Source organism: Bactrocera tryoni, chromosome 4, assembly GCF_016617805.1.
Source record: "Bactrocera tryoni isolate S06 chromosome 4, CSIRO_BtryS06_freeze2, whole genome shotgun sequence".
In the NCBI taxonomy this organism is placed as follows: Eukaryota; Metazoa; Arthropoda; class Insecta; order Diptera; family Tephritidae; genus Bactrocera; species Bactrocera tryoni.
The window spans coordinates 35,842,976-35,866,176 of NC_052502.1; the positions used below are offsets into that span (position 1 = coordinate 35,842,976).

At 34.5% G+C, this 23,201-nt stretch overlaps 1 protein-coding gene across 3 annotated transcripts in view; it reads right to left on the minus strand.

Moving 5' to 3' along the window:
* The window catches only part of LOC120775972 (frequenin-1-like), a 191,772-nt gene that overhangs the window by 23,725 nt on the left and 144,846 nt on the right, over positions 1–23,201 (minus strand). For all 3 annotated transcript variants that reach the window (XM_040106395.1, XM_040106394.1, XM_040106393.1), the window contains one exon: positions 2,463–2,487. In XM_040106395.1, the coding sequence (XP_039962329.1) occupies positions 2,463–2,487 (25 nt within the window). The remainder of the gene's footprint in view (positions 1–2,462; positions 2,488–23,201) is intronic.

A 23,201-nucleotide genomic window follows, 5' to 3' on the forward strand; every position in this document is an offset into this window, starting at 1 on the left:
ACGCATTTGATGCCTATCGTTTTATATTTTTGGGGTTTCCGAAGTTTAGATATAAAAAAAAATCATGACACACTTAATATACGCAGTTCAGGGTATAAAAGGGCTTACTATAGATTATCGAAATTATTTTCTAATTTTACCATCTTAAGAAAGGAAAAAGAGAAGCTATTACGTGTCATACAAGGTCTGTCGCGAAAGAAACATAACTTTTTAAATATAACAGTTTCTGGTGGCGCCACCTATTGGTGGGTATATGAAATAAAAAGTTCGATCTCTTGTTGATATTTCGTAAAAATTTTAAGAAAATTGGATAACTACAATTGATGTTATCGATCAAAAAGTGACAGCAGCTTTTGGTCATCGGTCGTAAAATGCAAAGAGCAAATATTAAATTTTGTTTTAAACTTGGGAAAACGTTTACTGAAACATTTCAAATGATGAAAAAAGTTTATGTTGATCAGTGCCTACCCCGTAGTAATGTGTGAGTGGTTTAAGTGATTCCAAGAAGGTCGTGAGCACCTCTGTGACGATCAGAAGTCGGTCGTCTTCAGAAGTCAAAAATAAAGACAATTCTGATTTGTTTTTACGATTCCGAGGGTATTGTACACCGAGAGTTCGTCCCATCTGGCCAAACGAGTAATGCTGTGTTTTACCTTGGTGTTATGAAGCGTCTTTTGTCACGCATTCGTCGTGCTCGACCACAATACCGTGAGGCAGGGTCCTGGCGCCTGTTGCACGATAATGCGCCGTGTCATCGGTAGACGCTTGCCACTGATTTTTTGACCAAAAACTCCATATTAACCATTAATCACTCACCCCACTCACCTGATCTGGCACCCTGTGATTTTTACCTATTTGGAAAACTTCATTTGCCCATGAAAGGACACTGGTTTCAGGACATTTCAGCTATCCAAAAGGCGACGACCGATATTCTCAAGAGCATTCCGAAAAATGACCTTAAACACTCATTTGAAATGCTAATTGACCGGGCTATACGCTGTATCGAAGCACAAGAAAACTACTTTGAATAAAAAAATATAACTTTTGAAAAATATAAATTTTTTGTTGTTTTTTTGAACAGTCCTGTTTCTTTTGCGACAGACCTTGTATAATAATGAACTTTCCATGTTAATAACATACATTTATTTACCATTTTATGTTCAAGAATATGGATTTGGGATACGAATTATGCCGAAAGTTCCTGGAAGTGCTCCGAAGATAACTTTTTACTTTTATTTACATTTAAAACCTTTAAGTGGTTTGTGCAGAATTTATTTCACAATTTTCAACTTTGGGTCAGAAGAATGCGCTAAGAAGATTAAGCGAGTAAATATTGTTCAACATACTTCGGCATTGTTTACAGCAATTTGCCATGGTAATTACACAAATCCGCTGTAAATTCGCGTTTACTTGCGACGACTTGGAAATTTCTTTCGGCACCATAACAACCGATGATGCCAACAGCAAGGCTGGTAATTAAAATTCATTTAATCTACAGAAAATGCCTTTTTCAAACTAATTAAAATTCCATTTGGAATAATTTGCCACAAAAATTTTTCGGTCGTCGCATTTTGAACATCAACAAACGAACTTGCGTGTTCGTGTGTGTTTGTGTGAGTTTAAGTGTGTGCACAAGGATACCGTTAGATAATGTAAGCAGAAAGCCGCATAATCTGCTACTTATGACTAATCCACCTGTTTGCTTCTGCAGCGCAAGCCTAAGCAAGGGAGAGTGGAGAGAAGAGGCAGAGAAGTGAGGAGAGTCATTTACCACACTTTTTCGACAATCAAATTGGGTCTGCGTGGAATGAAGTAAAAAATTGCTGTCATCTTTCATTTAAATAAAATTTTATTTACTTGCTGTGAGGGACACACAGACACGCACTCATGCGGCTGCGTATGTGTGCGCACGTGTTTTTTAATGCGTTTGAATTGAATTAGACCGTCTGCTTTGGTGCACTAATTCAAGCCAGCAATAAGCAAGCAAGTGGGCGAGAGCTTTTCGGAAGGGCGCTTAACAGGCGGCAGCTGGATGATGATGATGTTGGTGTGCTTGTGCGTCTGTGGTCGGTAAATTTTCATACAACTTGTGGCATGACAGTAATGTGGTTACTTAGTGCCAGTGGCGGCTTGTTTAATACACCGTAATTGAGTGCACACCTACACACATACATACATACAAACATGGAAGTAAATGTATCCAGAATCTGGGGGAATTTCTTTATAAATGTTTGCTTTCGTGTTTTGGTATAATTCTTCTTCAATGAAAGCGTGACATTAACTGAGAAATTGCTTGTTCTTTTGACTGCCTGACAATTTCTAAATTTTTCTTTGTTGCTGTTTTTCGCAAATTTTCTTTTCCCTCTTTGAAACTCAATATAGACTTAGTGTGTTTGGTATTTTTTCAAGCTAATTCAATTACTTGCTACAAACGCATTGCCTTTTTATTGTGTCTTACTCACCATTGTCTGATTTCTTTTTCTGTGACTGTAAAGAGACAAGAGAAGATAGTAAAGCAGTTAGTGAAATTCGAAAAATAATAAGTTTATATTTTTTCAATATGATTTAGAAAAAGATAGTGTGTGAACTAGCAGACTTTATACATTCTAGATTTTATAAATTTATCATAATTTAAGAGACACAAGTAAAATACATATATTTGGTAGTCGAAAAAGTCGTATTTCGTATTTCTATTCAAACTTCAACTTATTTTTTTATATTTATAATGAACTTTAATGGTCCAAATATGTACCATTTTGGTCGACCACTTTTCGCCATTTCTCCGCTAGAGACATTATACCATCAGTGTAAAACTTTTCTGGTTTCTCGGCGAAAAATTGCGACAAGTAATTTTCACAGCCTTCTCTTGAAGCCAACTTTACCCCAATATGTCCGATAGTGAAGGATCTGGGCTTTATGGTGGATGCATCAAAGCCTCCCAGCCAAGCTCTCCCCGTTTCATCTCTCTCCCGAGTCATCAAAGATATGTGTAGTCTAGCGTTGTCCTGATGGAAGTCGAAGCTTTTTCTGTTGTTTTGGGCGTTTTTTTCGATTGTTTGCTTCAAACCCATCAGTTCTTGACAATAAAATAAAGAATCAATCTTTTGGTAACCAGCCTTTTTTAAATGCCTCAAAACCGTTTGCTGATTAGTGTTAAGTTCCTTAGCGATATCATGGCTGCTTATGTGGCGGTCCTGGTCAATATTTTCCATAATTTCATCGACTTTTTTAACGATATGTCGACCAGAGCAAGGTGCATATTTCACATCGAAATTTCCAGAACGGTAACTGCACGAACTGATACAGCATCGTCTCCGTAAACTTCGCAAATTTCATTAGTGGCTTGCGTGCATTATTCTCTTTTTATACAAAAATTTCAAAATATAGCGACTTTCTCATTATTTTCACAAATTTTTGATCCGCTGGGACTTTTTTTGACCTTCTGAAAAGATCATTAGATCTGTGAGAAATTAATTAAAATTATATAAAGTTTTTTTTTATTATTTTCTTGGTTGATTACTTCTTCTTTAGCCATAATAATTATTAGATCAATGAAATTTGTACATGTCGCCAGCACAGTTGAACATTATACACCCGAAATGGCTCAAGATTAGTTATATAATTAGCTTGTAGAGATAAATATTACTCAAAGTAAAACACTAAAGAATATTGTAATAAGGTATGCTATATTTTTTGGTTATTTTTAAAAATTTCGAAATGGTCAATAGTCCACTTCGATCGTAGAAGAAAGCGAAAGTTCTCAGAGAGGTGAAATTGAGTGTTCTACTTTGAATAGAGTGCAACGTCGATAATATACATACTTATATATACAATAGAGCGGATATATCTACTTCATATTTTTCACTTGTAATTTTTTTTTAATGTTCATACATATTTTCTACTCATGATTTGGAGAAATTAAAAAATATTTTTAAATATATATGGTAATAATGCGATTTTTTGCTTTTATCCCGTCTTTACCATTATTTTGATAATTTCTTAATGTTCAAAAAATAAACCGGCATCGGGATGTACCCGCTTTTTAGTTAGGTAGAACTCGTTTCTGCGTTGGCGGCCTTCGGACGCACTTTAAAAAAATTAACATGGTTCTTAGTTCTTTTGTGCCTAGCTTCTTTCTTTCTTTTGGAGTAGAAAAAACGATGCGGTAGAAAAAAACCTTAGTAAAAACGACGTAGAAAAGGGGAAGTAGAAATTTTGGAGTATAAATAATGACCCACTACCAAATTTTCTTTTAGAAGGTATTTGTGAGCTAAGGAATGTTTTGACCCACCTTATCCAGTTTTGGTATTACGACATATCATTATCAAAAATGGATGCTTTCTGAATTTCATTAGAAGCATAGCATCATAGATTGACCAATATATAAGGAATAAATTCAAGCGGATGTTGGAAGATCCGTATATTAGGTATATTTCATTGATATATTTGAACTAGGAGCGGTATTGTCTTGATTTATTATTTTTAGACAATAGGATCCACTGTTATTAGCAAGAGATTGTTTCTGATTGAGATTTTTTACACATTGGCCGAAAAATGCGGTATAAAGTCAGAAGTCAGAAGTTCGAAAATATAAATATTGGGTATAAGGGGGCTAAGGGAAGTATTGACCCGATAATACCCCTTTTTGGCACAAGTCATCACAAAAATATTCTCCCAGCACTTCAATACTCGGACTGCCATACTGTCCAATATGTTTGGTAAAAAATCAGTTATGTGCACTGGGGTCCCCTTTTTGGATGCCTGTGTCCGTGAAAAGTTATAGTCTGACTTAGACAACTTTTGAGCGTCAATGCATTTGTGCACGCTTAATTCTAATAACTTCATTAACTTTTGATTTGTATACTGTAAAGTCTAAAAACCATATGGGTTTAAGGGTGTGACCTGTGGGAAGTAGGCGTGGTCGTCAACTGGACAATGAATTCCACTGCATTTAGTTGAAATTGCCCTAGTAGGTACAGCGATATGTGATTTCACCAAAAAAGTGGGAGTAATACCAGCATATAAAATCTTTTTTGGGAAATGTTCTGCTGATCTTTCTTAACAACTTTGCCTAAGAGACTATGGATCTAAAACAGAAGTTTTTTTTAATGATTTTAAAGATGTGTTCGTCAGTTGCAACTAATATCATATAAAAAATGTTGCGTTAACGATAAACCGAACAGAGAGTCTCTTGTTTTAGCCACAGAAGTTTATCTGAAAAATGTCATATACTTTTTTGTTTACGCCTATCCAACCCATTATAGTGGCAAATCCATACAATCATACGGTCTTTCAAAACCTAAGAGGTTAAAATAATTTCACTGAGAACGCTTATTTTATATTTTTCTAACTCAACACTCATCATCATCAACTTCTTATTTCAGCTTATTTTCACTAATAATAATCCTTCTAAAAGGAAACCACTTCACAGAATTGCGGTTGAATAAGACAATAATTTTATAGGCAAAATAAAAACTGTCCTCAATTACGTTAAGTAATAAAAAGCAAAAATGAAATTCCGTGTCTTAAAATAACTCAATTCCTTCAAAATTTTCAGCTGTTGATTACCTAATTGAAGGACACTCGTCAGTAGCATTACATAATAAATAAATAAATAAGCAATGCGAACACTTGTACGGATATGACTTCCTACTGAAAGGAAAAGAAAATCAAAACACTTGAGCCACGAGCGAACAATTTCGACTTTAAAGTGTTGCCTTTGTGTGGTTGCTTTTGTGGAGGAGTCAATTCAATTCGCTTATACAGCCACTCATACTCGTACAATCAGCTTGCATGCCTTGGTGTGTGGGGAAAATTGCTTGAGTGCTCAATTCATGGCGTCATTGTTATTAAATTGCTACTCAGGTGTCTATAGCTTTACAGTTAAAAGTGTTTATGCAAGCGTGTGTCATGTGTTTTGTGATTGTTCTGCTATCAATTTGGTATGCAAAGCTATTTGCATTTTGTAAATGGCAAAATAAAGCCATTGGCGACTGATATGCAGAGGAGGGCTTATATAATAGCCATATATAGTATATTATGTACGTATGAATAGCCGTATGTCAATAGGTATTTTTATATGGTCTTAAAATGGCAGTACAGTACTTATATTTCTTGCTTAATGTCAAAATATAAAAATATTATTATTTGGAGAGAAAAATTGCAATATTTCATTTCCATTTATTTTATGCAATCAATATTTTATTTTTAAATACTTATAATAATTTTAAAAATTACATTAAAGAAGTAATCAACATCACAATAACTTTTTATAAATGCATAAAATTACATATAGTTTTTGATATGAGAAATAAGAACTTACGAATTTCATATTCCATTTGCTTTTCTTTCATATGATATAGCGCCAATAAAATCATAAAAAAGAAAAGGTAAATATAAAATTTTAATTTAACAAAAATTCACATTGGATTCGGCTTATCTTGAACCACCCATACTTTTGGGGTCATATGCGTAAATCATAGTCATTCTGTGGGCAAAAAGTAGTAAGACTTTTTAATTTTAATTTCGCGTTATTCTCCTTCGTGGAAGTATTTTTTTCTAGGTTGGTATGACTGTCAGTAATATCTGTGTCACATGTCACTTCAAAACAATCATTAGCATTTATTATACGCTTGTCCTCGTGAAGTACATGAAGTGCATTCGGCAACTTTTACGATGAGTGAAATTATTTAACAAAGAAGTTCCGTTTAATTTTGTCTGCGGAATAAAATTTCTGGTGTCAAAACATTCAGAATGTTGAAAAAGGCCTACGGTGATAATTGCTTAACGCGAACAAGTCTTTATTTAAAGACGATTGTGAACGCGTTCATGACGAACCACGTCCAGGACGATTAATAGTCAGATATCTTACCGGTATCGTTGCAATATCGGAAGGATCAGTAAAAACCTTTTTGAAAGACCATTTGAACTTAAGAAAATTTAAACTAAATTTTTTCGAAAACCTGCGTGGCTTTAATGTCTTTAGAACGATGGTTTCCAACTAAAACACGATCAATCGGCCAAATATCATGGCAAATATAAGTCGAAGCCGAAAAAAACTACGTCAAAGCGGTTCAAAAATCAAAGTTATGTTGGCAGTTTTCTTCGATTATCGAGGTGTGGTGCATTCCCAATTTTTCCGGCTGGCCAAACAGTCAATACTATTTGTTAACATGGAAGCTATTCGTAAAAAAAATAACTGATTTTGGACGATCTTCACGAAATTAGCCTTGGAGTGATTTACGACTTGGATTGGATTCTTCACACCATCGATAAACTATGTTCCTTTATCGAGCTTTATGAATAATTAAATTAAGTTTACTGGTGAACTGTTGATGAGTTAATCCACGTCGGAAGTTATAAAAAATCAATCTAATATTTAAGAGATGTAAGCTTTCTCAAATTAACTTTGACCTAATAAATGTTAAAAATATAAGATATATATCGTCACCTAAAGTGCAAAGCAGCGTATTTTCAAAAAAATTCGAAAATCGCTGTCAGATATATCATCATTTTATAACCAAAACTCAATTTTTTTTTCAATTAAAGTGGTCTCTATTACATCGTTTTTCCTTCGCCTGTAAAAGTGATGTTACTTTATTTTGCATTTTAGGTGACGATATATCACCAGCTTGAGAAAATAGCTCACCCACCACCGAATTAAAAAAAAAAAAATAAATTTATATGTAGGAAGAACTAAAACATATCCTATAAAGAATTGTATCGATAGCATTTTGGTTTACGAGCGAACGAGTGCTGCGGTCCATTAATCTAATTTTTTGAGTTTTGGCACAATTATGGTAAACCTATGTATATAGAATATTCGAAATCTGTAAATTATTTCTAATTCACGAAACATCTCGTTATGTTTAGACACGAGTTTTTTGTGAATCTTTTTTTTGGTTTTTTTTACCATTTTATCAGGTTTCCGGTTTTTCCTCGAAGAATTTTCGAAATTTTTTACACAGTTTATCCTTTTTTTGGAATTTTCGAATATTCAAAAATAGTATGTCTAGTCATAATTGGAGTTATAAACTTTAAATAAAAAGGTTTCTTAGTTTTAAGCTTTTTCTGAGGGTCGAATATATCGATAAAAAGTTTTATGCATATATCATGTGTTTTTTTCGCAATGAAGGGAGGATGTACCCGTTAATGGTGGTCTAAAACTTTGCTGACCCCTATACATGTCGGCAAAAAAAAAAAAATGATGAGATGTTTTGAAGTTTTTACATAATTTTTATGTTTTTGGGTGTGCTACTTCGGAAAAGAGTTTCATTTTTTTCATAGAACATCACATTTTCTGACATTGTAGATACCTAGGCTAAAAAAATTGTCAACTGAATGTAAAATATGAAAGAAAATATAAACAAACAAGAAAACGTATCTTTTTATCTAAAATATATTCTTTAGAAGGTACAAAACTCATTTGTTTGTCACAGCGAGGCTCCGTTTGGTACAATTTTGCTTGTAGGAAGAAGAAGCATCCGAAAGGTCTCACTGAAGCGTTCAACAGTAATTTGCCATCATTGTGACTCTCCATCTTCCCTGGTATATTACTCCATATTCTTAATATCTTTTTGAAATCGTTCAAATTGCTCTTTATTTATAGCTCTTAAACTTTCTGGAAACTAATCCAGGTAGAAATAAAGGAAATGTACTTTTAGACTCATTTGGCAAGCTTGAAATGTTTTAACATTATTTTGACAATTTTTTTGTGGTTAGGGCCTTTGTTATTACCTCAAATTTTCTTTATGACCTCCTCTTTGAGGATCCGTCATGACTGTGATGAACTGTGGGTTAGCCTATGAGCTAAGTATTTTTATTGTAGACCTTTGTTTTCGTCAACTTTAAGCCATATTTGGAGCATATACTGGTATTTCAGCATTTCTACCTATTCTACTATGCTATGAAAATCATTTTGTATGGTGATGTAGAAACAGAACGATCTCATGTTGTTGTTCTCATCCTTAAAAACAAATAATGGCCTTAGACATTTTCTGCTTAGCTTTAAAAGAAGTGTCGCCTCGGCACAGTTTTGATTGTTTTATAAATAGTCTGATATATTATCAAACACTGTAACTAAAATAAAAAAAAACAAGCACTCACGAAATGCCATTCATGTAATGAATTTTCAAATTCGTTACATTTAAAATCAATCGTTAAAAAAGCAACAAAAAAAAAATGCTATCAAAACCGCATACTACCTTGCTATGTGTTCGACAAACTTTACTGCAAACCACAAATACACAAGCGATAATAGAAACCGCATCACTGTTGGGTAAATAAATACACAAGTTACGCACTGCGTATACGCAACTCCAGCTAAGTGCCATTTATCACCAAGCCCAGTGAAGCGTCAATTACGATATAATAAAACTCCGGTTTACCGTACTGAGCGGCTTGCCGTCCAGTTTATTAATCATCATTTTATTCTTTACAAAAATCTTATTTCCTAAATTTACCTGAAACCTTTATAACTTCAATCTTTACTTACTTCTAAATTTACCTGAAGCCGTTGTGCTGACTTGACATTCCTCAGCATCAACGACCCGGCATATCTTATATTACAATTTTATATGTACATATGTATGTAGTTGAATCTGAAGATTCAACTTACATTTCAGACAAATACAAATATTTAAAAAATACTTGTCTTTTTTTGTGTGTCGACAAGTTTGAAAGTGGTGGAGTCGTTTGACGACGCAACTCCCCCAGCGTTACTGTTTGAACTCTCCTGAGTTCTTGTATTTACAATTTTTATTTTTGCTGTTTTTTCTTTAATATTATTACTAGGATTGCTACTACTACCATTACAATGATTATCAATGTTGTATTAATACTATATGATACATTTTTATGGTATTTTAATTCTGCAATTTCTTTTATGTTTTCTATATTTTTTATTGCAATATCATTGAATGTTAATGTTGGTGTGTAGCTTTGGTTTAATTTTTCGGCAGGGTATATAATTGTATGAATATATTCTGTTTTATTATTTTTAAATTCTTGTTTTAAAATTTCCATTTTACAATTTACAAATTTGATTATATAGTTATTTTTTAATACAATTTTTCTGTCATCGCAGTTTTGTTTTATTACATCATTTTTTGCATTTCTTATTAATATTGTGTCATCGCTTATTTCTTGTATTGATGTTTTGTTATTATATTTAAATTCGCAAGTATTTGAAAATATGCAGCTTTTACTCAATTTTAGATTTTTAAATGCTTTATTTTCTACATAATCAAAATAGTTTTCGCCAATTTTTATAACGAATTTTTCTTTTTCAATAATTTGTAATTTATTTCTATTTGGCATTGGGGTTATTAATTGAATCTTAGTTTGAAAAAATGTTCTTGGTATCTGAATTGCAAATATTATTGTATCGTTTCTGTATACTACTACTCCTACTTTTGATAATTTTAGTTTGTAAAAATCAATCTCGTATTTTTCAATTTCTTCCCTAGTTAACATACTTGGATGTACCATATTGTATTTAGCCGCCGCTATATTATTTTGTATTTCTTGAACTTTACTTTCTATGAATTTTAGTTTATTCATTTCATCATTATACAAAATTTTACTTTCAATTCTATTTTCCTCTTTGTTTATTATATTTAAAGTTTCTATTATTTGTTTCCTATCTGATTCTATAGTTCCTTTTAATAAGTTTAGTGATCTATTTAAATGTTCATTAATTACTATTTGTTTATTTAAATTTACAATGGCATTATGGCCATTTTCTTCAATAATTTTTAAATGGTTCAAAATGTCTTGTCTGTCATCATCATCCATGACTCCAAACATCCATTTATATGCTATTCCTCCTATATTTATCAAGCCTCTTTTATTTCTCTTTTTGATATTCGGTGTTATTGATGTGATTTTTGCTTTTATATTTTTTATTTCATCAAACAACATTTCTTTATTTTCAATATTTAGTTTTTCAATATTTTCTTTAACCTGATCAACTATGTCTGCTATCTTGTTCGGATTTATAGTATGTATAACTGTACTTATTTCGTTAACTATTTCTATGTCCGCTGTTTGTATAATTGTATACCCCGCATCTTCTATTATTGGTGTAATTTGCAAAAGTGCTGTCACCAATGATATGATTATTGTTAAAAAAATAATTATTATCGTCATCTGTAAAAGTAAAAATGTATAACCGGTTTAGGTTTTGATTTAAAAAAACTTAAATTGGATTTTAGTCGCCTCTTACGACAGGCATCTCTTACCATGGGTATATTCTAGAAAGACCCCTTACTCACTGGGGTAAAAAAAATCATGTATATATATGTAGAAAAAAAAATTATATGTTATTATCTCCATTAAATGCCCTTAGACTGAATGAATCGTCATCATCCTCATTTGGATTTTCTATGTTTGCTAATTTCATTGGTCTTTTTATATTTGCCGGATGGACGTTTTGTAAGGGAAATATTCTGAAATATGGTTGATCCTTATGCCGTACTCTTTTGTAGTTTTTAATTGGTCCTGTTTGTCTGTTTTCTATATATTCTTCTCTGTTTTGATTTAATTTGGCTATTGTTTTCTGTTTTACTGTATTTATTCTATCTTGTAATATGGATGGACAAATGTTTTCTTTGGCGTCCCTTGGAGAACATTTGATAGTTGAGTGGTACCTATCGTTATAGTTGCATATAACAATTTGTATCCTCATTTCTGTTGAAAGACTAGAGTCCTCAATTCCTGTTAGTTTTTCCAACAAGGTTGAGTGCAGTCTCTCAATGTCTGCATTTCCTGTATGGCTATTTGGTTTTGTGTGATGGACTTCTACATTTTCGGCATTTAAATATTGTATTAATTGTTCTGCTCCATCATTCATAAATCTCTTAAAAGTAGCTGGGGCATTTTTCAACCCGAAAGGCATTCGGACGTATTCATATCGTCCTGCCGGAGTGACAAAAGCTGTTTTCTGGATGTCCCTTTCTGCCATTAAAATCTGATGGTAACCTTTTGCTAGATCTATGGTGCTAAAGTACTGTGCTTTGCCCAATTTATCTAAGATTCCTTCAGTATTCGGTAGAGGATACTTATCGCCTACAGTCAATTGGTTTAACCTCCTATAATCAACCACTAGCCTGAATTTTTGTATTCCTGAATTATCTATCTTTTTCGGTATTATAAGAATAGGTGAGCTATATCTACTGTGACTTTTTCTAATTAGATAAGTTTATTGAAATGCTTTAATAATTTTTTCGATTTCCTTTTTCTCATTTGATTTTAAATGATCAAGGTTGATGTTTTTTACTTCACTTATATCTAATGAATAAACTTGCTCTTGCATAGTTTTCATATAGAATGGAAGATTCACACCATTTTTCAAAGTTATTGTCATTTTTTCGATATATAGATAAGTTTATTGAAATGCTTTAATAATTTTTCGATTTCCTTTTTCTCATTTGATTTTAAATGATCAAGGTTGATGTTCTTTACTTCACTTATATCTAATGAATAAACTTGCTCTTGCATAGTTTTCATATAGAATGGAAGATTCACACCATTTTTCAAAATTATTGTCATTTTTTCGATATCAATGGTTTTAACGTTTTTTTTTTAAAGGAATCATTTCCTATTAACAAATCATATGGTTTATTAAAAATTACCGTAAAGTTCTACAAATTTCGAGCTACATAGATACAATTCCAAGGAATTTTTTTTCAATTGAGGTGTCTTATTTAAAATTTCATAAATATTTAAGATACATACAATATTTTATTAATTTTTATTGAAGTGAGCACTTTTGCCACCTTCGCTCACTTAAATAGCGATTATTTCCAGTAGCATTAAGGATTTCGGATTACACTTAACCCTCTCGTTCGAAAAGCAATAGGTGTGTTCGACCAGCTTCTATCCGTCTATTAATGAAATTATCACATTCACACTCGAATATGGCATTTCGTTGCCATAAACGTAACTCTTCCGTATTCATTTGAAAATTTGTTTCAGGTAGAGGTTCAAACAAAAAATCCATAATTTCCCTTAAAAGTAGCTTTTATATTTCATATATATAGTGCTATAACTTTACACACATAATCTAAGTACGCAATTTTATATTTTAAAGGAATTTTAACAAATTAACTTCTGTATCTACTGCTGCTTTTTGTTTTTCTTTTCTCGTTTGTTCGTTTCTTTTTCTAATGGTATTGTTTTTGAATTGATTGAAACATTTTACAAAGAAAGTATTGGCTTCAAATAAAACTACTACTTAAATTACTAAATTATTAGTTGAATAGTATTTTACCTTGCTGTTGGTGCTGCTCTTGCTTTTGTTAATGTTGTTGCTGTTAGAAACTTCTCTTCTCCTTGTTGATCATAAATATTTCACTTTCCCTTTGCCGCTGTCAGTAGCTTGAATTTCGTTCACCATCCTTCTCGTGGTTTTCGTCGCCGCCTTCGTTTCCGGTCAGCTCCATCACTTGTAATACTTTTCTGCACTATAGCTGCTGCTGCTGTTGTTGCTGTTGCTATTGATGTTGTTGTTTTTTTTTTTTTTTTGCTGAAGATCTTGCTGCTGTCTCCGCTGTTGCTGCTGTTTATATTGCTGTTTTTTTTTTTTTTTTTTTGTTAAAGCTGCTTCTGCTGTCTCCGCTGTTGCCGTTTTAGTGTTTTCAACAGTTTTCTTTATTTTTTCTCAAAATAATTTTTGTTTTGCACTTTTCACAAATTTTTTCACTTTTTGAATTATGTTTTTGCTTTTGCTATAATTTTCCAACTCAAATGTATTATTTTGTTCTGCTTTGGGATTTATATGATTAGCTGTATCTTTGTCACTTTTCTTTTAATAATGGTACTTTTGTTTAATAATAATTTATTTAGCTTTTATTTAGCTTTTCGTTGCTAGCTGAGCGAAGCTGAGAGAGAATATGGAACCGTTCCGTTCGACTGCGCCAATTACGATTTAATAAAACTCCGGTTTACCGTACTGAGCGGCTTGCCGTCCAGTTTATTAATCATCATTTTATTCTTTACCAAAAATCTTATTTCCTAAATTTACCTGAAACCTTTATAAAAATCTTACTTGCTAAATTTACCTGAAGCCGTTGTGCTGACTTGACATTCCTCAGCATCAACGACCCGGCATATCTTATATATGTACATATGTATGTAATTGAATCTGAAGATTCAACTTACATTTCAGACAAATACAAATATTTAAAAAATACTTGTCTTTTTTTGTGTGTCGACGAGTTTGACAGTGGTGGAGTCGTTTGACGACGCAACTCGTCTGTGCCAAACGAAATGAATGATAAATAAACGCATTCAAATGGAAATGAATTCGAAAAAAAAACAACTCACACACAAACTCAAACTCAAGCCATAATGAAATCGTCATTAATCCATTGCCGTCTCACACAGTAGGAAGAAGCGGACAATGAAATCCGATAAGAAGCTTTTGTGTGAGCTTCTTTTGACTCGAGCTGCTTTTTTATTGCGTGGCTACAAAGTTGGTAAAAAGTGATGGCAGATGAATGACTGGGAAGTGAAAACTTTTCGACTGTCAGTTCATTGAAATCATGCATTTGCGAACAGGTGACACGACAAACACCAGCAAAAATGCTTTGGGTGCGGTTATTGGCACTCCCACAGATAGATATGAAAAGAAATTCTTTGCTGTTAATGTGCCTACAATCAAACATGCGTTGGGGAGCTTTTAAGTATTTTCTTGTGTCTATTTTTGCCTTTGCTGCTTTTAAGGTCTTAATTCATAGTCATTTTGGGAGCATCAACATGCTTCAGCTATTCATGGCCGAAACTTATTGCTTCTGTAAATAGTAATATGGCACAGTGTTGTTTGTTATACAGCATGGAATTTTTTTTGTGGTTTTTTGTATCAATTTATAAGTATACATGCTTCTCGTCCTCTTTTCTTGTTAGGCAAATTTGATCTCCATTCAAAACTCGAGATAAAATCTTCATAAAATTATTATTTTTCAATAGAGTGGCTTTACCGTGGCACCGTATTCTCCTGATTTAGCTCCATGTGGCTCCTTGTAACTCAAAGAACCGCTCCGAGGGAACCGTTTTGAGTTAATTAAAGACATCAAAACAAATTCGACGCGAGAGCTGAGATCGACTGACATAAACAGCTGCTATAAACACACTGGTTTTCAGATTGCGCTAATTTTTGGCATCATAATACACAAATTTACCTGTCTTCCATATAAGCGGGAGATTTAAATGAAGAATTCCCGATACTTTCTGGACAGGGTGTATATGTATGTACTATATACATATATAGCTGCTATAATAAATTGATCTGTGAGGGGTATTTAAGCTTTAGGACTGACTAAGTAGACATATTTTCACTTTACCTGGCTGGAATTAAAAATAGAACCTACCAATTTCGTGGATAACAGGGGTCATTCTTCAGCTTATGAATATAACTATCCCTGACTTATAGTGTTTAAGATATTTGTATATAAAGTACATAAATTCGCCAGCTTTAATTAGCAATTTTTAAATTTTTATTCGGATGAGAATCCTTCCCTTTAAATATCTGTAATGAGAGGCATTTTAAGATAATCAACAAGTTTTTTGTTTCTACCCAATACCACAGATTTTCGAAATCCTATAGAATGAAACTTAAATTCGGAACGCAATATTGCCTTTCTTTCATGAAAAAAGCATGATGAGGATGGGGTGAATAGAGAAAAAGGGATAAATATCTGTACAGATGGGTCCAAACTAGATAATCGAGTGAGTGCTGGTGGCTTTTCACCAAAATCGTGTTTTAACTAGAACACCACAACAGTGTCTTTCAATCGGAGATCACAGCAAATTAAAAAACGCTTCTTGTTTTGACAAGTTGTGCTTACAACAAGAAATATATTTATATGCATATATAAATAGTCGAGCGGCTACCGAAAGTAAGATAGAATAGGTTAGATGACTGATGATCGTACGTGGACTGGTATATGTAGTACTTTGTGAAACCATAGAAAAAATGTCCTGTGTTCAGACTTACAGATTGGCAATTTTAACACCCGCCAGTTCCGGCGGACGTCCGAAGGTTTAAGTCTTGCGCTCCCAAGTGTTTAAGTCTTGACTTCCCAAGCGCGGGACAGTGTTGAGTTGTATCTACCTAATCTTCTTCCAAACAACTTCTGTAGGCGGCTGGTAAGGTTCCCAATCTTAAAGCATGTACACCAATACAACATTGACCTGTTAAAAGCCTCACAACTAGGGAGAGGCTAGTTTTACTGAGATGAAAGATCGCTAGATATCCTGCTATCAATCTTTGGCCAGAAGGCTTTTGTGACATCAGTTTTGCATTTACCTGCGGTTCTGCTATGGTCCGGCACCCTTAACAGTATTATCACAAAGACACTTGATGCTATTGATAGCAAGGTTGGGCAGTCTTCGTGAGTTCAAGGCTAGTATCGCCGCTGTGCTATCTGAGTGAAAGGTCACTTCTCAAAAAGAGGCCACACTCTGGAGCAGCAAATCTACTGCTACCTTAATGCCTGCAACCTCAGCCTGGAAAACACTATAATAGTCAGGAAGTCTGAAACTGCCGTTGTTAAAGAGCTCCCGATAGTAAACCCCTCCACCAACCTTTCCCCCAAACTTTGACCCATCTGTAAAGAAGATAGCTGCCCCTCTCCTCCAACAGCATCTTCCCACCCGTAGCTCCCTCCAGAGCCGCCAGAGTTAAGTTTGGTGACTCCATGACGTTCTTTTAAGAACCCTTCCGGCGATGTCCACGGGCATTATGTTCAAAATGGCGTTAAGTTCAATGGTTGGAGTGGACTTTAGTGCGCCACACATGCTGATGAGCGCAGCCCATTGGGCGCTCTCGAGTTTCCTTGTAAGTGTGTTCTTTTCTAAATCCCTCCACCACATAAAGACTCTATAGAACATAACTGCCGAAGGTCGCTTTCATAAATAGTACCCAAATACTAAGTGGACATGGGTGCTTTAGAAGCTACCTCTACAGATTCCAGCGCGACATTAATCTGAATTGTCCGACGTGTCCAGAGTGCTTTGACTCTGAGCATGTATTCTTTAATTGCCCTTGCTTTTTAAGTTCATGGGAAAAACTTAAAACTACATTCGGTGTGAATTTACGACACTCATGTGTCAGTCCACTGGGAACTGAAAAGCTGTCAGCGAAGCGGCAGCCTCAATCATGACAAAATTGAGACTCCGTCAGTCAGCGCCACAGAGGAGACTCATATGCCTTTATAAAACTAGGTTTGCCACATACCGAAATATAAAAGGTGACCTTCTTATATTTTATGAAGTTAAAATCAAAATAGCATAACTTAAAAGCGGGGTTCGAAATTTTACCACATTGATGCCATGACTGACACTGCTGTAGCAGATGTCAATCTCCTTTTGGCTGTACCTCTTTTTGACTGACTTAAGCAATAATTTCCAATGACTCCAAGGCAAGCAACACATTCGTTAAAATTTACATACAAATTACAAAAATAAAAGAAACCACAAAAAACATTCAGAAATGTGTTACCAAAAGACATTACCAAAAAAGTTATTATTTTCACTGACACGCGACAACCAGACATTTGTATGTATGTGCACATGCATATGCATGAATTTGTACGAGCATCCTGCAGCGAAGTCACAAAAAATTCCTCTACAACCCATTAAGTTGTACGCTGTCCGTTCTACACATTAAAATAGACAGAAACATATGTATGCGCATACAAGTTTTTTTGTCTCCCACTGGTTGATATAAATGTTTACCTTTATTTGCATAGAAATGTTGGCAATAAAATGTTTTGGTCTTATTGCGTTGCCAGTTTAATAGAACGGTGGCGTTATGTCACAAATATTCTGCTACATGAAATTTCAACATTTCACTCCATTCAATTGCAGTCATGTTCGCATTCCACTAGAAATGTTTTTCTGTTTTTGTCTCTCAATTGTATGAAAACCATGCGGAGATCGCTAGCGATAGTGCTGTGGGTGTGCATCGAATATGGGCTAATAGACGTGGCACATGTGAAATGAAATTTATGCATATTGTTTTCAAAAAGTATAATATATGAAGTGTTCATAAAGGTGTAGATTTTTATAAGAATCGGTGCTTTGATAAGCACTTCTGCGTAAAGCGAAATTCATTCCAATTTATGACGTCTAGAAAATAGTCATGCTTTTGATGGGATTCGTAGTGTTGAGACTGGCGATAAAATATAAAGGAGGAACAGTTTTTTGATAGTAGTAGAAATTTTTTGATATTTCGAGGCATAACTGCTTTTAAGAACTCACAAGAAAGAAGTGCTTAGAGCCTAATTACGGTTCAAGTACGGCTGCTTGTGAGGTATATTTCGGTTTATTCTATAAAGATGATTTGATTTCAAATTTTGTTTAATACTTATTTGTATTTAAATAGTTAAAGCTGTAGGTTAGGTTAGGTCATAAACCAAACCAAACTAAAAATTACTGGATTTCACTCTCAGTCTGACAAACACCGGGAAGTGTTTGAGAAAATGACAAAATGATTCCACCTTGCCTTCCTCCATACAACTTTATTAAAGAATATCGTCGAAATAGTTAGCCCCACCGCGTTTGTACCTATTGGAGAGTATCCAGTCACCTACAATTGCGGCGAGATAGAATCATTCCATTCAGCCTTACTACTAATGTTAACCTTGAACTTTTTAATGGAGTTTACTCTGCTGTCCCTTTGGGAGAAGAGCCAATGGTATTTCCCCAAGATTACTAGGCGGAGTGGTGTGAGTTCAAGCATCATTTTAAGTCTGCGATGCTTTTGCGGCCCAAGTTACCGTCCCATACGGCAGCACGATCATGTTGTATAACCACCTGACAATCCTTGGCTTGCAGCCACTGGATTTACCAGCTAATCGATTGCACACCATTAGTGATTTTATAGATTTGACTATGGTCAAGTCAACATGATGTTTCCACCGCAGAGTGGAAGCCAGCATGAGACCAAGTCATTTGAACATATTAGTCGTCTGTACCTCTCTGCCTCCAAGGGTTAGGTTCCTGAGGCCGGATAGGGACCAATGTCTCATAAACAAGGAGATGGTCTTCTTCGAATGGTTGATATTCAGTTCAATCCCTTGCACCATTCCTTAGTCAGGTATAAACCAGTTTATCCTTTGTAGTAAATCGCAGAGAGTGTCCTCGAATTTGCCTCCAGCAATAATAATAATCTCATCCGCATATTATTGACAGCGGATCCCTTTGTTAGGCCACCCAAACAAGTCTGATATTGACAAAGCTTGAAGTTATTCATAATAAGAGCATACACTCCTTGACATTATTTCGCATGAAACCGCCAGAAAAATATAGAAATGTAGCAAAAAGTGTAACGGCGATAATCGAAAAATTACCATTAGCGTGTTCAATGTTACCAACCGAGCTATTCAAATACCGGCCGAGCTATTCAAACACGGCGGCGAAGAACTGATAAGGAGCATGCATCAGCTTCTTTGCAAAATATGGTCGAACGAAAGCATGCCCAACGATTGGAATTTAAGTGTGCTCTGCCCAATCCACAAGAAGGGAGACCCCACAATCTGCGCCAACTACGACGACAACTGATGAGTCGACGTTGCGAGTTTTCGAGAGAAAAGTTTTGCGAAAGATTTATGGTCCCTTGCGCGTTGGCCACGGCGAATATCGCATTCGTTGGAACGATGAGCTGTACGAGATATACGACGACATCGACATAGTTCAGCGAATTAAAAGACAGCGGCTACGCTGGCTAGGTCATGTTGTCCGGATGGATGAAACACTCCAGCTCTGAAGGTATTCGACGCAGTACCCGCCGGGGGAAGCAGAGGAAGAGGAAGACCTCCACTCCGTTGGAAGGAACAACTGTAGAAGGACCTGGCTTCGCTTGGAATATCCAATTGGCGCCACGTGGCGAAAAGAAGAAACGACTGGCGCGCTGTTGTCAACTCGGCTATAATCGCGTAAGCGGTGTCTATGCCAATAAAGAAGAAGAAGAGCATACCAAAGTGCCAGCAAGATACTGGTAAATTTGTGCCGTTTAGAAAATAATTAAATCGAAAAACAGAATACTAGCCTAAAGTTGCTAATAGGAAGTGATACTTGTCAAGCGAAGATAAAGGTAATACTTTCCTTATTCCTATCTAGTCTTCTGGATGGAATTATTTTGAGAATTATATTTGAGCACCCGAAAATGGCACAAAGGTCTTGAGGTATCTGTGCGTCCCATTGCTGAAATAGTCGAAAGAAGCCATTTTAATGTTCATGAAATAATTAAGCATTTCAAAATCAAAGTTGAATGTAATAACTTCCTAAAATGAAAGTCTTCATATAAAATATTAGTTGGCTCTACTAGAATATTTTACAATACTGAAATAATTTGTATGTTTTGTTTTTATACTTTGGAATTGAAATTAAAGGAGTAATTGCAAAATGCTTTACCTTTTTTCCAACTCCTTTGGTTAAATTATTTTTCAGAAGGAACATTTTTTTCTATGGAGTCCGACTTTGGCCAGAAGCCACTGCATATATGTATGTATGTAATTCTGGCTTCTCTATGTAAGTCGCAGTTGTAAGCGCTATGCAAGCTCTGATCGTACTGACCGAAATTAGCCTGGTTAGGCTGTACTTATATATTTTTATACCCTGAACAGGGTATATTAAGTTTGTCACGAAGTTTGTAACACCGAGAAGGAATCGTCGGGGACCCTATAAAGTATACATATAAATGATCAGTATGTCGAGCTGAGTGGATTTAGCCATGTCCGTCTGTCTGTCCGTCTGTCTGTCTGTATATATACGAACTAGGCCCTCAGTTTTTAAGATATCGTTTTAAAATTTTGCAAACGTCATTTTTTCTTCAAGAAGCTGCTCATTTGTCGGAATGGCCGATATCGGACCACTATAACATATATCTGCCATACAAACTGAACGATTGGAATCAAATGCTTGTATGGAAAACTTTCACATTTGACAAGATATATTAACGAAATTTGATATACATATGTTATTTTCTAAGGCAACAATGGAATCTCCGAAGAAATTGATCAGATCGGTTAACTATAGCATATATGTATGTAGCTTCCATACAAACTGAACACATAGTTACTAACAGAAATGCACCTGTGAAAGGTATTTAGCTTCGGTGCAACCGAAGTTAACGTTTTTTCTTGTTTTTTTTTTTTGCTTTTCGCTGACCATCGCGGCTAATTGGTTTGGCGAGCAAAGTCAACCTTCCATTTATTTCAAAGGGAACATTTATATAGACAATTGCAACTACCCAATTTAATAATTTTAATTGAAATCTGAATTTTGTCTTAGAAATGCTTTGTATAGTAAAATATAATTTTAGGATTCCATTTTTCTTCTTCTACAAAACATCTTTTCCTTCTTCATTAATATAAACACTTGAGTTCAGGTATGCAATTTTTCAATTATTCGTACCTTCATAAGCGTTGCCTACATTTAGGCATTTTGTTACCCCTTAGTTCTCAGTCTAACAAGCTAGCAATTTATTAAATATTTTCTTAATTTTTTAGTGACTTTATTGCTTAGCATTTAATGAGTATATTATTTTTTAAGCCAAAAATTCTATTTTCATTTAACGGGTTACGTGGGTTTAAGAGTTTCAAAAAATCATTTTTTATCTTATTAAATTCTACAATACCTCTAGAAGATTGTCCTAAATTTTCAAGTTGATCCGAGTAATGGTGTCGGAGGCACAGCTTTTAAAACTTGTGCGCTCGAGGCTAGCTTGGCTAAGAGCGCCGAGAGTTTTTCTCGAAACTGTGTTTTTGAAGTCGGTTGGCAAGATTTCTCGAGAACTACTCAACCGATCTTCATGAAATTTTACAAAAGACCTTGAGATACAAATCTTAAAGACTTGGACGAAGGATTTTTTTTATTACAACAATTTGAAAAAAATGTCACGAAATTTTCACTGAAATTTAAATTGTTTTATAAAAATGTTTACCAAAAATCCAATTTTTAGTTGTTTTTCCTTCGTCCAAGCTCTAAGTTAAGGTTTTATCTAGAACACCTATTTATTCACTCTTGATGATCCTGCGCGAGTTATACTGCCAACGCGAGAGCATCTTTTTCCGAGGGGTCACCGTGAATGGGCGTCGGCAATGACCGAGTTTAAAATACTTTTCCAAAAATTTCGGAATTCTGTGTTAATAGTGTATGTTTGTAACAATAAAAAATTCGAATGAAATAATCAATTTTTTATATGAGGAAAAAAAATGGCGAAAAAAGACTGTTTTTTACTCGAGGAAACCTATGTAACCCTTTATTTGAAGTTTAAAGGTAGAAAAGCCCTCAAGTATTGAAGTAGAGGAACTGAATATTCCAGAAAAATATTGGCATTCAGTGTGGGAAATATTTTGACTTTCGGTTTTGTAAATATTTAGAAGAACCATTGTAAGGAGAGCTCATTGTGTATGGTTCTAGTTCGGAAGTTCACCTACTAAACAAAAAAGTTGAAGAAAAACTGTACTTGATGACGAGTTCCCGGACATCAACAAGGACTGAAATGCTAAGTTGGTATATGTATGTGGTGAAATGAGCACCGAAATCAGTGAATGCAGTGGACGCCCAAAATAGGTTGTTATCGACGAAAACATCAAAAAAGTCCACATAATAATTTTGGATGGCCGTAAAGTGAAGTTGTTCGAGATAGCAGACACTCCAAAGATATCAACTGAGCGTGTACATCATAACATTCACGAAAAAGAAAACTCTGTGTAAAGTGGATGCATGGCAAGCTCACTTTTGACCAAAAACAACGACGAGTTGATGATTGGGAGCAGCCTTTAGAAATATTCAAGTGTAGTAAGCCCGAATTTTTGCGTCGACAGTGGATAAATCATAGCTCAATCATTTCACTTCGAAGTCCAATCGAATTCAATAGATATCGTAGATTGCTCTGAGAAAAATTTTGTGAAGGCCATCGAAATCAGTTTTGATAAAAATCCCTCTTGATGCTGTGCGCCATCTATCGTGATATTGAGACAACTATAGGCATTGTTGGGACCAGAATGTGGGAAAAAAATAGTAAGATTTTTTAATTTTAATTTCGTGCAAATAATATTTCGTCGAAATATTTTTTTTTTTTTGCATTGATATGCCTGTCAGTGACATCTGTACCAAATTGTACATCAAAATAATCATTAGTGGTTAGTATACGCTTATCTTTCTGAAGTACAGAAAGTGCATTCGGCGATTTT